This window comes from Triticum aestivum, chromosome 6D, assembly GCF_018294505.1.
Source record: "Triticum aestivum cultivar Chinese Spring chromosome 6D, IWGSC CS RefSeq v2.1, whole genome shotgun sequence".
Classification (NCBI taxonomy): Eukaryota; Viridiplantae; Streptophyta; class Magnoliopsida; order Poales; family Poaceae; genus Triticum; species Triticum aestivum.
Genome location: NC_057811.1, coordinates 107635002 through 107653227, shown reverse-complemented (window position 1 = coordinate 107653227; position 18226 = coordinate 107635002). Strand labels below are relative to the sequence as shown.

The 18226-nt window shown below is 47.1% G+C and overlaps 2 protein-coding genes across 2 annotated transcripts; both read left to right on the top strand.

Moving 5' to 3' along the window:
• The first annotated feature begins 11678 nt into the window (after nt 1-11678).
• LOC123143900 (EH domain-containing protein 1) lies at nt 11679-16097 on the top strand. Its single transcript, XM_044562895.1, has 16 exons — nt 11679-11946; nt 12068-12147; nt 12230-12298; nt 12418-12475; nt 12591-12643; nt 12742-12784; nt 12866-12927; nt 13085-13204; nt 13340-13442; nt 13562-13611; nt 14222-14350; nt 14425-14676; nt 14789-14868; nt 15090-15216; nt 15310-15453; nt 15631-16097. Exons 1-16 carry the CDS (start codon nt 11712-11714, stop codon nt 15814-15816), a joined length of 1791 nt encoding a protein of 596 aa, XP_044418830.1. The 5' UTR covers nt 11679-11711; the 3' UTR covers nt 15817-16097.
• A 570-nt stretch (nt 16098-16667) lies between these two features.
• LOC123143899 (ethylene-responsive transcription factor 3) lies at nt 16668-17827 on the top strand. The gene has a single exon (XM_044562894.1). It carries the CDS (start codon nt 16844-16846, stop codon nt 17456-17458), a length of 615 nt encoding a protein of 204 aa, XP_044418829.1. The 5' UTR covers nt 16668-16843; the 3' UTR covers nt 17459-17827.
• Nucleotides 17828-18226: the final 399 nt, after the last annotated feature.

Below are 18226 nucleotides of genomic sequence, written 5' to 3'. Positions count from 1 at the left end.
AAAGTGTGATGATCATTATTGGAGCATTGTCCCATGTGAGGAAAGGATGATGGAGACTATGATTCCCCCATAAGTCGGGATGGGACTCCGGACGAAAAAAAAGAAAGAAAAGAGGCCAAAAAAAGAGAGAAGGCCCAAATAAAAAAATGAGAGAAAAAGAGAGAAGGGACAATGTTACTATCCTTTTACCACACTTGTGCTTCAAAGTAGCACCATGATCTTCATGACAGAGAGTCTCTTATTTTGTCACTTTCATATACTAAGTGGGAACTTTACAGTATAGAACTTGGCTTGTATATTCCAATGATGGGCTTCCTCAAAATGCCCTAGCTCTTCATGAGCAAGCGAGTTGGATGCACACCCACTTAGTTTCTTTTGTTAAGCTTTCATACACTTATAGCTCTAGTGCATCCATTGCATGGCAATCCCTACTCACTCACATTGATATCTATTGATGGGCATCTCCATAGCCCATTGATACGCCTAGTTGTGAACTATCTTCTCCTTTTTGTCTTCTCCACAACCACCATTCTATTCCACCCATAGTGTTATGTCCATGGCTCACGCTCATATATTGCGTGAAGATTGAAAAAGTTTGAGAACATCAAAAGTATGAAACAATTGCTTGGCTTGTCATCAGGGTTGTGCATGATTTAAATACTTTGTGTGGTGAAGATAGAGCATAGCCAGACTATATGATTTTGTAGGGATAACTTTCTTTGGCCATGTTATTTTGAGAAGACATGATTGCTTTGTCAGTATGCTTGAAGTATTATTATTTTATGTCAATATTAAACTTTTATCTTGAATCTTTCGGATCTGAACATTCATGCCACAATAAAGAGAAATATATTGAAGAATATGCTAAGTAGCATTCCACATCAAAAATTGTCGGGTGGTAGGTGCGACATATGCCAACGGGTGGCTTATCATTGTGGGAGCCAGTAAAACATCACCGGTGCCTGGAAACAGGATGAGGCGAAGACATGCACGCCGGCAGATCTTACCCAGGTTCGGGGCTCTCCGTGGAGATAACACCCCTAGTCCTGCTCTGCGGGGTCTCCGCATGATCACTAGATCAATACAAGTTGCTACAAGCGCTCCTTGAGCTGTTTGGATAGAGGAAGAGGAAGGGCGAGGCTAGCTCTCCTTTTCTCTCTAGGTGGTGTGTGGAATTCTATTTGATCCCCCTTTGCATGGGTGCCCCGGGGGGGTTTACATAGGCCTACCCCCCAGGGGTACGATGGTAATCCGGCTGGGCGCGGGTCCCAGCCGTCAGTGTCTATGCTCGCCGGCTTCTCCGCCGGTCATTGGGGCCCGCCGACTGGTGGGTCCCGCCGGCTGCCGGCCTCTTGGCCGGCAGGCCGGCCCCACCGCTTGGGGGCTTTGTCGGCGGCTGGTTACTGTTGCCTCGCCTCTGATGACGAGGGCTTTGTCGAGGTAAGCGTGGCTACAGTGTCACCGCCTTGCGAGCTTTCACTGTAGCCTTACCTCGTCTTGTCTCCTTAATGGGGCGCATGTTTCGAGGGAGGGAGGTAGCCGGCTATTGGGAGCCGGCCACATCCCTGGCCGACTAGAGGAGGCCAGGCCGCCTTCAGATGTCTCTCTGGCAAAGGGGCCCGCCGCCCACGGGCCGTACTGGCACCTGTCGTGGGTGACATCGAGGCCAACATGGCTACAGTGCCGCGCCGGACGGGGGATGGTTGGCCCGTACGGCGCCCTGTGGCCATGCCTGTTCTGGGATTCGGGGGTAGTGGGCTGTACTGTGGCCACACCCCATCCTATCGCCGCTATGTGGGTACAGCCTTGGTGGGTGTAGTCTTGGCCGGCTTCTGGGAGCCGGCTTTCTTCGTGGCCGGCTTCTGGGAGTCGGTCCGCTTGGGGCCGGCTTCCTGGAGTCGGCTATCTCGTATCTTTCTTGGAGGAGGTTTTTGAGGCTGGGTCGCCTTTTGGGAGTCGGCCCTCGGCCGGAGGAAGGCGCCCTATGCTTTGTATGCTTGAAGGCTTGAATGGCCTGGTAATTTTTTTTGAGGAGCCAGGGGGAGTCGGTTAGGCTACCCGTGGCTATTTACTCCGACAAAAATTATGTTTTTATCATTTACCTACTCGAGGACGAGCAGGAATTAAGCTTGGGGATGCTTGATACGTCTCCAACGTATCTATAATTTTTGATTGCTCCATGCTATTATATATTCTGTTTTGGATGTTTAATGGGCTTATTTATACACTTTTATATTATTTTTGGGACTAACCTATTAACCCAAGGCCCAGTGCAAATTGCTGTTTTTTTGCCTATTTCAGTGTTTCGCAGAAAAGGAATATCAAACGGAGTCCAAACGGAATGAAACCTTCAGGAGAGTTATTTTTGGAACAAACGCGATCCCGAGGACTTGGAGTGGACGTCAAGAAATCACCGAGGAGGCCACGAGGCAGGGGGCGCGCCTACCCCCCTGGGCGCGCCCTCCACCCTCGTGGGCCCCTCGTGGCTCCACCGACCTACTTCTTCCTCCTATATATACCTACGTACCCCGAAACCATCGAGGAGCACCACGAAAACCTAATTCCACCGCCGCAACCTTCTTTACCCGTGAGATCCCATCTTGGGGCCTTTTCCGGCGATCTGCCGGAGGGGGCATCGATCACGGAGGGCTTCTACATCAACACCATAGCCTCTCCGATGATGTGTGAGTAGTTTACCACAGACCTTCGGGTCCATAGTTATTAGCTAGATGGCTTCCTCTCTCTCTTTGGATCTCAATACAAAGTTCTCCTCGATCTTCTTGGAGATCTATTCGATGTAACTCTTTTTGCGGTGTGTTTGTCGAGATCCGATGAATTGTGGGTTTATGATCAAGATTATCTATGAACAATATTTGAATCTTCTCTGAATTCTTTTATGTATGAGTGGTTATCTTTGCAAGTCTCTTCGAATTATCAGTTTGGTTTGGCCTACTAGATTGATCTTTCTTGCAATGGGAGAAGTGCTTAGCTTTGGGTTCAATCATGCGGTGCTCGATCCCAATGACAGTAGGGGAAACGACACGTATTGTATTGTTGCCATCGAGGATAAAAAGATGGGGTTTATATCATATTGCTTGAGTTTATCCCTCTACATCATGTCATCTTACCTAATGTGTTACTCTGTTCTTATGAACTTAATACTCTAGATGTATGCTGGATAGCGGTCGATGTGTGGAGTAATAGTAGTAGAGGCATGCGGGAGTCGGTCTACTTGTCGCGGACATGATGCCTATATACATGATCATGCCTAGATATTCTCATAATTATGCACTTTTCTATCAATTGCTCGACAGTAATTTGTTCACCCACCGTAATACTTATGCTATCTTGAGAGAAGCCACTAGTGAAACCTATGGCCCCCGGGTCTATCTTCCATCATATTAATCTCCCGTCAACAAGCCATTTCTGTCGCCGTTTATTTTGCTTTCTTTACTTTTAGTCTTTATCATAAAAATACCAAAAATATTATCTTATCATCTCTACCAGATCTCACTTTTGCAAGTGGCCGTGAAGGGATTGACAACCCCTTTATTGCGTTGGTTGCAAGGTTCTTATTTGTTTGTGTAGGTACGAGGGACTTGCGTGTGGCCCCCTACTAGATTGATACCTTGGTTCTAAAAAACTGAGGGAAATACTTACGCTACTTTGCTGCATCACCCTTTCCTCTTCAAGGGAAAAACCAACGCATGCTCAAGAGGTAGCAATAGGGAATGACTTTCATTCTCTTTCTATCTTCTGCCGTGGATGGGTCTTGAGTCTTACTCAACTTCACACTTTACAATACAGGCTAGAACTCCTTCTTTGACTGATCCATTTTGAACTCCTTCAAAATATTGTCAAGGTGTGTGCTTCGTGAAAGTCTTATTAAGCGTCTCGATCTATCTCTATAGATCTTGATACCCAATACATAAGTAGCTTTACCGAGGTCTTTTATTGAAAAATTCTCATTCAAGTATCCTTTTATGCTATCCAGAAATTCTATATCATTTCCAATCACTAATATGTCATCCACATATAATATCAGAAATGCTACAGAGCTCCCACTCACTTTCTTGTAAATAAAGGCTTCACCATAAGTCTGTATAAAACCATATGCTTTGATCACCTTATCAAAGCATATATTCCAACTCCGAGATGCTTGCACCAGTCCAAAGATGGATCGCTGGAGTTTGCACCCTTTGTTAGCACCTTTAGGATCGACAAAACCTTTTGGTTGCATCATATACAACTCTTCTTTAAGAAATCCATTAAGGAATGCAGTTTTGACATCCATTTGCCAGATTTCATAAAATGCGGCAATTGCTAACATGATTCGGACAAACTTAAGCATCACTACGAGTGAGAAAATCTCATCGTAGTCAACACCTTGAACTTGTCGAAAACCTTTTGTGATAAGTCGAGCTTTGTAGATAGTAACACTACCATCAACGTCCGTCTTCCTTTTGAAGATCCATTTATTCTCTATGGCTTGCCGATCATCGGGCAAATCCACCAAAGTCCACACTTTGTTCTCATACATGGATCCTATCTCAGATTTCATGGTCTCAAGCCATCTGTCGGAATCTGGGCTCATCATAGCTTCTTCATAGTTCGTAGGTTAGCCTTGTTCTAATAACATGATTTCCAGGACAGGATCACCATACCACTCTGGTGCGGATCGTGTTCTGGTTGACCTACAAGGTTCTGTAGTAACTTGATCTGAAGTTTCATGATCATCATCATTAGCTTCCTCTCTAGTTGGTGTAGGCATCACGGGAACAGTTTTCTCTGATGTACTACTTTCCAATTCGAGAGTAGGTACAATCACCTCATCAAGTTCTACTTTCCTCCCGCTCACTTCTTTCGAGAGAAACTCCTTCTCTAGAAAGGACTTATTCTTAGCAACAAAGATTTTTTCCTTTGAATCTGTGGTAGAAGGTATACCTAATAGTTTCTTTCGGGTATCCTATGAAGACGCACTTCTCCGCTTTGGGTTCGAGCTTATCAGGTTGAAGCCTTTTGACATAAGCGTCACATCCCTAAACTTTTAAGAAACGACAACTTAGGTTTCTTGCCAAACCACAATTCATACGGTGTCGTCTCAACGGATCTAGACGGTGCCCTATTTAACGTGAATGCAGCTATTTCTAATGCATAACCCCAAAACGATAGTGGTAAATCGGTAAGAGACATCATAGATCGCACCTTATATCTAATAAAGTATGGTTACAACGTTCGGACACACCATTACGCTGTGGTGTTCCAGGTGGCGTGAGTTGTGAAACTATTCCACATTGTTTTAAATGAAGGCCAAACTCGTACCTCAAATATTCGCCTCCGCGATCAGATCGTAGAAACTTTATTTTCTTGTTATGATGATTCTCCACTTCATTATGAAATTCTTTGAGCTTTTCAAATGTTTCAGACTTGTGTTTCATTAAGTAGATATACCCATATCTGCTCAAATCATCTGTGAAGGTCAAAAAATAACGATACCCTCCGCGAGCCTCAACACTTATCGGACCGCATACATCGATATGTATTATTTCCAATAAGTCATTGGCTCGTTCCATTGTTCTGGACAACGGAGTTTTAGTCATCCTGCCCATGAGGCAAGGTTCGCAAGTATCAAATGATTCATAATCAAGTGATTCCAAAAGCCCATCAGCATGGAGTTTCTTCATGCGCTTTAGACCAATATGACCTAAACGGCAGTGCCACAAATATGTTGCACTATCATTATCAACTTTGCATCTTTTGGCATCAATATTATGAATATGTGTATCACTACGATTGAGATTCAATAAACCATTTACATTGGGTGTATGACCATAGAAGGTTTTATTCATGTAAACAGAACAACAATTATTCTCTGACTTAAATGAATAACCATATTGCAATAAACATGATCTAATCATATTCATGCTCAAGGCAAACACCAAATAACATTTATTTAGGTTCAACACTAATCCCGAAGGTAGAGGGAGTGTGCGATGTTGATCATATCAACCTTGGAATCAATTCCAACACTCATCATCACCTCGCCCTTAACTAGTCTCTGTTCATTTTGCAACTCCTGTTTTGAGTTACTAATCTTAGCAACTGAACCGGTATCAAATACCCAAGGGTTACTATGAACACTAGTAAAGTACACATCAATAACATGTATATCAAATATACCTTTGTTCACTTTGCCATCCTTCTTATCCGCCAAGTATTTGGGGTAGTTCCGCTTCTAGTGACCATTCCCTTTGTAGTAGAAGCACTCAGTTTCAGGCTTAGGTCTAGCTTTGGGCTTCTTCACGGGAGTGGAAACTTGCTTGCCATTCTTCTTGAAGTTCCCTTTTCTTTCCCTTGCCCTTTTTTCTTGAAACTAGTGGTCTTGTTAACCATCAACACTTGATGCTCTTTCTTGATTTCTACCTTCGCTGATTTCAGCATCGCGAAGAGCTCGGGAATCATTTTCGTCATCCCTTGCATATTATAGTTCATCACGAAGTTCTAGTAGCTTGGTGGTAGTGACTAGAGAACTCTGTCAATCACTATCTTATTTGGAAGATTAACTCCCACTTGATTCAAGCGATTATAGTACCCAGACATTCTAAGCACATGCTCACTGGCTGAGCCATTCTCCTCCATCTTGTAGGCAAAGTACTTGTCAGAGGTCTCATACCTCTCGACACGGGAATGAGTCTGAAATACCAATTTCAGCTCTTGGAACATCTCATATGCTCTGTGGCATTCAAAACATCTTTGCAGCCCCCATTCTAAGCCGTAAAGCATGGCGCACTAAACTATCAAGTAGTCATCATATCGAGCTTGCAAAACGTTCACAACGTCTGCATCTGCTCCTGCAATAGGTCTGTCACCTAGCGGTGCATCAAGGACATAATTTTCTGTGCAGCAATGAGGATAATCCTCAGATCACGGACCTAGTCCGCATCATTGCTACTATCATCTTTCAACTTAGTTTTCTCTAGGAACATATAAAAAACATAGGAGAGCTACAACACGAGCTATTGATCTACAACATAATTTGCAAATACTATCAGGACTAAGTTCATGATAAATTAAGTTCAATTAATCATATTACTTAAGAACTCCCACTTAGATAGACATCCCTCAAGTCATCTAAATGATACGTGATCCAAATCAACTAAACCATGTCCGATCATCACGTGAGATGGAGTAGCCTTCAAAGGTGAACATCTCTATGTTGATCATATCTACTATATGATTCACGTTCGACCTTTCGGCCTCCAGTGTTCCGAGGACATGTCTGTACATGCTAGGCTCGTCAAGTTTAACCCGAGTATTCCGCATGTGCAAAACTGTCTTGCACCCGTTGTATGTGAACGTAGATCTTACCACACCCGATCATCACGTGGTGTCTCAGCACGAAGAACTGTCACAACGGTGCATACTCAGGGAGAACACTTATACCTTGAAATTTTAGTTAAGGGATCATCTTATAATGCTACCGTCGTACTACGCAAAATAAGATGCATAAAAGATAAACATCACATGCAATCAAAATATGTGACATGATATGGCCATCATCATCTTGTGCCTTTGATCTCCATCTCCAAAGCACCATCATGATCTCCATCGTCACCGGCTTGATACTTTGATCTCCATCGTAGGGTCATGGTCGTCTCGCCAACTATTGCTTCTACAACTATCGCTAATGCATAGTGATAAAGTAAAGCAATTACATGGCGTTTGCATTTCATACAATAAAGTAACAACCATAAGGCTCCTGCTAGTTGCCAATAACTTTTACAAAACATGACCATCTCATATAACAACGTATATCACATCATGTCTTGACCATGCCACATCACAACAAGCCCTACTACGGGCTTCTAGTAAGAACCGTTCTTACCTACGCATCAAAACCACAACGGTGATTTATCAAGTTTGTTGTTTTAACCTTCAACAAGGACCGGCCGCAGTCAAATTCGATTCAACTAAATTTGGAGAAACAGATACCCGCCAGCCACCTTTATGCAAAACTAGTTGCATGTCTGTCGGTGGAACCGATCTCATGAACGTGGTCATGTAAGGTTGGTCCGGGCCACTTCATCCAACAATATCGTCGAATCAAAATAAGACGTTGGTGGTAAGCAGTATGACGATCACCGCCCACAACTCTTTGTGTTCTACTCGTGCATAGCATCTACGCATAGACCTGGCTCGGATGCCACTGTTGGGGAACGTAGCATGCAATTTCAAAAAATTTCCTACGCTCACGCAAGATCTATCTAGGACATGCATAGCAACGAGAGGGGGGGGAGTGTGTCCATGTACCCTCATAGACCGAAAGCGGAAGCGTTTGACAACGCGGTTGATGTAGTCGAACTTCTTCTCATTCCGACCGATCAAGCACCGAACGTACGGTACCTTCGAGTTCTGCACACGTTCAGCTCGATGACGTCCCTCGAACTCTTGATCCAGCAAAGTGTTGAGGGAGAGTTCCGTCAGCACGACGGTGTGGTGACGGTGATGGTGAAGTGATCCGCGCAGGGCTTCACCTAAGCACTACGTGAATATGACCGGAGGTGTAAACTGTGGAGGGGGGGCGCACACGGCTAACAACTATTGATATATGTTCTAGCGGTGGCTCCCCCACATATATATAGGTTGGAGGGGAGGAGAGGCAGCAAAGGGGGCGCCCCAAGTAGGAGGAATCCTACTTGGGGTCCTCCCAATTCGGGCTCCCCCCTTTCCTATTCCTATTCGGAGTAGGAAGGGAAGAGGGGGAAGGGGGAATCCTATTCCCTTTTCCTTTCCTCCTTCCCTTTTCTACTCAATTTGGCCAGCCCATATGCGCGTGCGCGGGGGGGGGGGGCATCAGCCCCTTTGTGGCTGGTGTGTTTTACCTCTTGGCCCATAAGGCCCATATCTTTTGCGGGGGGTGCCCGAAACCCCTTCTGGTGACCCGATATGTACCTGGTACCCTCCGGAACACTTCCGGTGTCCGAATACCATCGTCCTATATATCAATCTTTACCTCTCAACCATTTCGAGACTCCTCGTCATGTCCGTGATCTCATCACCAACTCACATAACTCATATAAAACAAAATCGTCATCGAACGTTAAGCGTGTGGACCCTACGGGTTCGAGAACTATGTAGACATGACCGAGACACTTCTCTGGTCAATAACCAATAGCGGAACCTGGATGCTCATATTGGCTCCTACATATTCTACGAAGATCTTTATCGGTCGTACCGTAATGACAACATACGTTATTCCCTTTGTCATTGGTATGTTACTTGCCCGAGATTCGATCGTCGGTACCTTCATACCTAGTTCAATCTCGTTACCGGCAAGTCTCTTTACTCGTTCCGTAATACATCATCCCATAACTAACTCATTAGTCACATTGCTTGCAAGGCTTATTATGATGTGCATTACCGAGAGGGCCCAGAGATACCTCTCCGATACTCGGAGTGACAAATCCTAATCTCGATCTATGCCAACCCAACAAACACCTTCAGAGATACCTGTAGAGCATCTTTATAATCACCCAGTTATGTTGTGACGTTTGATAGCACACAAGGTATTCCTCTGGTATCCGGGAGTTGCATAATCTCATAGTCGAAGGAATATGTATTTGATATGAAGAAAGCAATAGCGATAAAACTGAACGATCAATATGCTATGCTAACGGATGGGTCTTGTCCGTCACATCATTCTCCTAATGATGTGATCCCGTTCATCAAATGACAACACATGTCTATGGTTAGGAAACTTAATCATCTTTGATTAATGAGCTAGTCTAGTAGAGGCTTACTAGGGACACGGTGTTTTGTCTATGTATCCACACATATATCAAGTTTCTGGTTAATACAATTCTAGAATGAATAATAAACATTTTATCATGATATAAGGAAATATAAAATAACAACTTTATTATTGCCTCTAGGCATATTTCCTTCAAAATAAACATTAACCCAGACTCAATGAAAAAAATCATATGATGTGAACTAAGTGACATCTCTTTTCCTTTTTCTATTCATAGAATCTGAGATACTTGTTATCTCATTTCCTATGACTTTCGTATGCCTATTATTTTGGGCACTGCTAAGAGCCGGCGCACCGGCCAAAATTTCGGCCAATCGGCTGCCCAGCGTTCGATCGAGCGTGCTTTAAGGGCCCCGATTAGCGCACAGGCTAGGCGCGTCGTCTTCCTCCGTCCCCACACACGCTTGAAAAAAAGGACGGCTCGCGGCATTCGCCGGCCACCTCGCGCTCGCCCCGTGCTCTTCATATGCAGCTCTGCCGCCTGCCAGACGCAGGTACGCCCTCGCCCCCCTCCTCCCACTGCCCGCTTGCCCCTCCCCTCGCCCGCTTGCCCCTCTCTCGCCCCGCTTGTAACTCCGACATGGATGTTGGTACCTCCGTCGATTGATGGTTGCAACACCTTGCCCCCCAGCTCACCCATTGCCGTCATAGCACCGCCATGCCGTCGCCCGCGGCTCGCACCATCGTCAGCATGTTGCGCCGGTTGAAGCTTTTTTTGCGCCGGTTGAAACTTTTCCCACCGTTTGAAGCCTTTTTTCCACATCGACCGAAGCTTTCCATGGTTGGAGCTTCCTCCCTCGCCGATTGAAGCTTTTTCACGCCGGTCATAGCTTTCCCTATTGTTAAAACTTTTTTCCCACACCCATTGAAGCTTTTTCCCATGAGTTTGAAGCTTTCTCCTTCGCCGATTGAAGCTATTTTACACAATGGTTGAAGCTTTTGTCGCACCAATAGTTGGTGTCCCAGTTCCAGCAAAAATTTGCATCCCAAATCAGCCAACCCTTGCAGCTCTCCCAAACGCCGGTTGCAGCTCCGACGTGCACGGTTACAGCTTCGTCGTCGAAGAGCGCGACTGAGTGCTGCACGGTTGCAGCTCACCGCCGGGCGGCGTCGCTGGATGCAGCTCGACCAACTTCTGGTTACAGCTCTGCCAATCGCTGGCTGCAGCTCCCGTGACCCCTGATTTGTCACTGAGTGTGGCGCCTCAAGGTGGAAGGAAATCACGGCAGCTTGTCCATGGCCATGGTGTTGGGTGCTTTTCCCAGCTGAGATGCGTTTCGGGAGAAAGAAGAAGGCGCTGGAGCAGAGAGATAAAAAGGGCAAGAGGATAAGAAGCAAATGGGACGGCTCAGCTGGACAAGTTGCATGGTACGTGTGGCCCCGCAGTGCTCGCGTCGCTAGCGAGGCGACCGGCCCAAGTTTGGGCCGACATGTAGATGCGAAATGTTTTTCTATTATTTTTGTATCTTATGAACCGAAGGAGGCCTAAACATGTACGAATAGAATTCCTCACCAAACACCATGCAAAGTTTTTTAGTTTTGAGGGGACCTTAACATTCACAACCGCCTCCACTATGTTCTGCTTGTCTCGGTGTTTGGATTCTCCACTCTATTTTTTTCTATTTTTTTTGGTTAGGGGAGCCATTTTACCATTCTGCCGTTCATACGTTCAGCCCGGATGAAAAGAAAAAACAACCCACAACTGACCTAACAGGCCTTCTGGTCTAGTCATATGGGCCGAACACCATTTCATTCGAAAGAAATTTCCATTCGAAACAATAATTCCGAGCACCGGTCCAGCCCTAAAATAAAGGGGAGCGTCCAGCCCCATTAAAGAAACTGAAAAAATTCGCAGGGGCGCGTGCTCGGTAGGGCAGGGGTGGGGGGTCCCCGATTTCAAATGCATCCCCGTTCCACGCCCAAAAGGGGGAGAAGAGACGAGCACCCGCACCCCGTGAGGTTTCCGTTTGTCCACTCCTGCTGCCGCTGCTGCTCGCGTCAGCCGCTGCCGCCGCCGCCGCCGCCGACGCGAGGAGGGAGACCGTGGATGGAGATCGCGCGGTCCGCCGCCGCCGTGGGCTGCTCCAAGGAGCACCAGAGGATCTACGCCGACTGGTTCGCCATCGCTGACCCAGGTGCGTGCTCTCGCAACCTTCGCGGTTCCCACCACCAGCGCCCCCCAAATCTAAGGATTGGGAGGGGATGGCCGACACTTCGCTGATTCCCTGGTGGCCGCGTCCCCGGCTGTCCCTGCAGATGGAGACGGGCGCGTCACGGGTGCCGACGCCACCAAGTTCTTCGCCATGTCCGGCCTCTCCCGCGCCGACCTCAAGCAGGTGAGTGAACAGGCCGCCGATAACCCCGAGTTTTGCCGCTGGTGAATGGGAGTCTAACTAGTCCGTTGTCGATCGATTCAAGGTCTGGGCGATTGCTGACTCCAAGCGGCAGGGGTACCTCGGCTTCGGCGAGTTCGCGGCCGCGATGCAGGTTTGCCCACTCTTGCCCTCTCCGTTTAGGCGCGTCATATCTGGTTCGCTAGTCTGTGCTGCTGGTAGTAGAAGATGTGACTGTGCCGTCTTGATGGTTTCGCCTGTTGCAATCTGCAGCTCGTGTCTCTGGCTCAAGCGGGCAATGAGATCACCCAGGACAGTCTCAAGCGTGAAGGTTGGTGGTACCTTGTATTGATGTGGACTGTGAACTGCGCCTCATCTGTTTTTATTTCTGCTGAGTTCATCTGTATGTGATGTTTGAGCTGGATTGCTTGTGGTTGATTTTGCAGATCTGAGTAGCTTGGATCCTCCTGGGATGAAAGGTCTTGATGAACTGCTTGCTGTAAGTTTATTAGATGTGCAGCTTATCCTGTGTCATTCAATTGCATTTATCGCCTCTCACACTAACATGGTATTTTGTAATGGGTATTTCTTTTTTAGAGATCAATGGCTATTGTGAATGTAGTTCGCCCACAAGAAAATGGTAATCAGTCTGCCCCCTTTTCCCATGGTAAATCATGATAATAAAGTCCTGTATGATGCTAATCATTTCTGTTGTGTTCAGGCACCCCTCAGGTGCAAGCACCTTCTACAAACAGCTGGTTCAGTTCCAAATCTGCAAAGAAGGTACTCTACTTATGTGCAATCTTTCCATTTTCAGTAACTTTGTCATTGCACCACATATTAATTTTCTCTCTTTGTTATTAACTAAACCACTGTAACAAGCTGTCTTTGTCAATTAGAGCATGTATTCACAGCAGTTTCTTTCTTTGGTGCTTTGTAGATTCAAACGCCTCTGACTGCTGTTACTTCTGTAATTGATGGCTTGAAAAGACTGTACATCGAAAAACTGAAGCCTTTAGAAGTTGCATACCGGTTCAATGATTTTGCCTCTCCATTGCTGGTACAGACTTCTGTTTAAACCCTAGTTTCCTTATGATTTACAGATCACAATGTTCTCGACCCCATCTTCTTTCATCCTGAGTGTGTTATTGAGTCACTACTTTCGTGTCATTGCATTTATTCTTCCATATTTCAGACGAACAGTGACTTCGATGCGAAGCCAATGGTTATGCTCTTGGGTCAATATTCTACAGGGAAAACAACATTCATTAAGCACCTGTTGAAATCAAACTTTCCAGGTTTGGGGCTTTATTTAATACAGAAAACCTGAGTTCCATTTTTAGCCACACCATCTATTTTGTTGGTACGTTTCTCTATAACATCAGACTGCAACTTTAATTGGCCTTTTGAAATGCAGGAGCTCATATTGGACCAGAGCCCACTACTGACAGATTTGTAGTTGTGATGGTAAGTGTTGCATGAGTATTTATGTACATGCAGCAAGGATAAGAGATTTTTCAGATGATTATTGCTTGAGCATATTTACTCGGAATGCTTGCTTTTCAGTGTTAACTGAATTATTTATGTTGATTGGAAAACATCAGCTCTTTCTTTTGTAAGAAACAAAGATGGCATACAGATATGGACCAATGACAGTAGAGTCTGTTCTGCCCAGCTTCATCAATTTTGTAGCATGATGTGAGGATTTAATAGTTGCTTTTGTTTCTGTCAGCAAAAGCATGAATTGATGAGAGCTGTTAATAAACACATAACTTGGTAATAACCCAGGAGTTTGAGAAGTTTTTTTATCACGACGGTGTTATGTTCGTAGTTTGCTGAAATACAATGGGACACAGAAGACAACTGCTGTTTTGTTTATCCCACTTTTCATTAAAAAATTCCTTTGGTGGCTAGAGTTTTAATGCACATGTGTAAAATATTTATGCACTTTTTTTGAGACAGGATTTGTGGCTGACATTTGACATAAAAATCTTATCAATTTGCATTCCCTATTTGCATCTATTGTTAATGTACTCGTATTTATCCCATTGATCTCTTATATTTTTCCCCACATCAGTCAGGATCTGATGAAAGGACTGTTCCTGGCAATACAATTGCAGTCCAAGCCGATATGCCTTTCAATGGTCTTACGACATTTGGGGGTGCATTCCTATCAAAGTTTGAATGCTCTCAGATGCCACACCCTGTAAGCATTAATTGAGATACTAATACATGTGAAACAATCATTTCAGACACTGATAGCTGCCTTGTTTTTTGAAGCTACTGGATCATATCACCTTTGTCGACACTCCTGGTGTTCTCTCTGGTGAAAAGCAAAGGACCCAGCGTAGTTATGATTTCACTGGTGTAACTTCATGGTTTGCTGCAAAGTGCGATGTTATTCTTCTATTGTTTGATCCTCACAAGCTCGATATCAGTGATGAATTCAAGCGTGTCATTTCTTCTTTACGGGGGAATGAAGACAAAATACGTGTGGTGCTTAACAAGGCAGACCAAGTTGACACTCAGCAGGTATATGTTTTTCTTGCAATCTACTTGTAAGTTCCTGCTATTTTTTTTCCCTAGGTGTAACCCGGCACACATGATTATATGAAACCAAAATTTTCCCTTATGTGTGCTGCAGCTTATGAGAGTGTACGGTGCGCTGATGTGGTCTCTTGGGAAAGTTCTAAACACCCCTGAGGTTATGCGTGTCTACATTGGGTAATAGTCCTCTTCTCTATAATGCTTTAACGCTTTAGTAATCTTACTTCTGGAGTCTGAAGGTTGTACAGCTCTAGTATATTATCAAAGAAAAAAATCTGCATATTCTTGAAGACCAAAATGTAGTGTGAAACTGTGAATCCAGCACCAGGTGTAGGACTGACTGTGTGTTCATATTTTTGCATCGTAACCTGAACTCACGTCGAAGTTAATATTTGCAGGTCGTTTAATGACAAACCTGTGAATGAATCAGCTGTTGGGCCAATTGGAAAGGAATTGTTTGAGAAAGAGCAAGAGGATCTCCTTGCTGACCTGAAAGACATACCTAAGAAGGCTTGTGATCGCCGGGTAAGTAATAATGTATCAGAATGTAATTATGTATGGAATCCTTATATGGACTGCAGAATTTCAATATGACTGGCCCGCCATTTCCATGCGTAGGTCAATGAGTTTGTGAAGCGTGCTAGAGCTGCGAAGATCCATGCTTACATAATTGGCCAGCTGAAGAAGGAGATGCCTGCAATGATGGGGAAAGCCAAGGCCCAACAGCGACTCATCGACAACTTACAAGATGAGTTTGCAAAGGTACTTCCATGCAAAACATGGTCCCAAGATCCACTCGTTAGATCCTTCTTCCACCGCACAGCGAAATCAAATGAATTTCAGATACATGGTGTTCATTTGCTTGCATCTTGATTCATAACTGCCTCCTTTCTGCACACTGTGCCCGCACCATTGACGCCTGAGATGTATTGGAAACAGGTCCAGAGGGAGTACCACCTTCCGGCGGGCGACTTCCCCGACGTGGAGCACTTCAAGCAGGTGCTGGCCGGGTACAGCATCGACAAGTTTGAGAAGATGAAGCCCAAGATGGTGCAGGCCGTGGACGACATGCTCGCGCACGACATCCCGGACCTCCTCAAGAACTTCAGCAACCCTTACCAGTGAACCTGTTGCTGACCTCTCGTCAGTTGCGACTTGTTCCTCTAGTGTTGCTCGTCTGCCATGACTCATGATGGAAGTAGGCAAGCGTGAGAGACCCATGCCCTTGTGTGGGAAAAGTGATAAACGTGTAACACAATGTTCAGAGATGCATTGACTCTTTCCTTTTGTCTTCAGTGCTGTACTGCCGCAGCCTATGCATCTTTGACAACTGTTTGGAATAGATACTTGGTGGGAGAATTCAGGATGAATAGGCACTATAGTAGGACTTGTGTTTGTTGGGGTGATTTTGGCAGAAACATACATGGATTGGCCGGCTTAAAAAATGCAGAAATGAAGTTTAGAAGGAAGAACCATTTCCTGAAGAAATCCATGTGTGGCAGCAGAGCAGACGCTACCTGCTACCATGTGTCGCTGTGTCGGCTCCCAACAATCTCATCCACGAATCGTGCGCTTAAAATCCCGTCCCGTAAATATATAAATAAAATAAACGGCGCAACCAAAGATCGACCGCACGGCACGCACCGGCAGCCGAGGCGGCAGCGTCGGCGAATATGCCCCGCTAGTGGCCGACGGCGCTACTGCCGACCGTGCCCACCACCGCGATTCCGCACCCATCCGTCCATCACAGAAAGGTTTTTCCAAAAAATCCGTCCACCAGACAGACGGTCAGTCTACCAGCGGCCGGGAGAGGGGGTACGCGTCGCGCTGACGCCGGACGGGAACGCGGTGCGGGGAGGGGGAGGTGACGACCCGACCCCAACCCCAACCTCACCCGACCCGAGGAGGACGGGGACGTGGACGCGGTCGATTGGAATTGGAATGGAATAATAATCATAAACAAACCGACGCGACGCCCGGTCGTGGGCGGGCCCGCCGCGTCAGCCGGCCAGCCCGCCTGCCGACCAAACACACAAACAAGGCGCGCACGGTGGAGTCGCCGAGGGAAGGCCGAGCGAGCGCGAGACGAGAGAGACCACACCAGACGAGGCGAGCGAGACCCAGGCTCCGCCGAGGGAGGCGAGGCGACGCGATGCGGCGCGCGAGGCCGCCGCCGGGGCCGGGGCTGGAGGGCGAGGAGGTGAGGTACCGCGGGGTGCGGCGGCGCCCGTCGGGCCGGTACGCGGCCGAGATCCGCGACCCGGCGAAGAAGACCCCGATCTGGCTCGGCACCTTCGACTCCGCCGAGGCCGCCGCGCGCGCCTACGACGCCGCCGCCAGGAACCTCCGCGGCGCCGCCGCGCGCACCAACTTCCCCGCCTCCCCCGCCGCGGCGCCGCCGCGCGCGGCGCCCCCCGCCCCCGTCGCCGCGCCGGCGGCGATGGCCGCGGCGGCCACGTCTAGCCACAGCAGCACGATCGAGTCCTGGAGCGGCGGGAACGTCCCGCCCACCAGCGTCCTCTTCCGCGCCGCCGCAGCCGCGATCGGCGCCCCGGCCGTCGAGGAGGACTGCCGCAGCTACTGCGGCTCCTCCTCGTCCGCGGTGTGCGAGGACGGCGCGTCGGGGGGCGCCGCCGCCGCCGCAGACGAGGCCGCCGCGCCGCCGCGCCCCTCCTCGTCCTCGCTGCCCTTCGATCTGAACCTGCCGGACCCCGCGGCCGCCGCCGACGAGATGGACTGGCGCTGCGACACGCTGCTCCGCCTCTGATCGGCCTCCCGCCTGCTTCGGATGCGTCACCTCCCTCCCCCTTCCCGCTCCCGGATTAACCGCGGCGGCGCGGCTGCCTACTGCGAAGTGCTTCTTCTACTATCTCGATAGAATTGGATTTTTGGTCTCCGTTTTACTACCACTCAAGTTCTGAATATCTGATACTCTGCCTTATGTGATAATGTGAATAAGCTCATCATCATCATATCATCATGTAATCCACGGGAAATAGACTGATAATTTTGGCCATCTTTCTCTGTTCTTACTTGTGTATCATCCACGGGCGGCGGCTGCTGCTGCTGCTGTTATGTTGATATGGTATGGATTAATTAGATGCGTAATGGAAGAAATCAAGAGGAAATTTACTTGTGTGAACTGGGTCATTTGCTTCCTGAGATTGTTGGCTGCTGAACGAAAGAGAAGTTTTGGCTCCTGGAAGAGTGTCTGGTTGTGCTGTTCTGTTCTGTATCTCTGCATTATGCAGCATGGCCGGAAAGCTTTTCGCCCGTGGTCTTCCTGCCGACACGATACGCCACCGATCTGCACCACAAGAATTTCAAGGAATTTGGATCATAACGCTCTTGTGATGTGTGTATGCTCCTCAACAAATCATCACACTAAAGAAGAACCCAAAATCTAGCAGCAGATGCAGGACTCGGCTCTGGATCTCTGTGTGTGGTTTCCCATTCTGTTGTTGCTCCTGTCTCTCGAGGTCCATTTATCCATGGTGCTAATCTCTGCTAAGTGTTGAGGTCAGATGTACTCTAC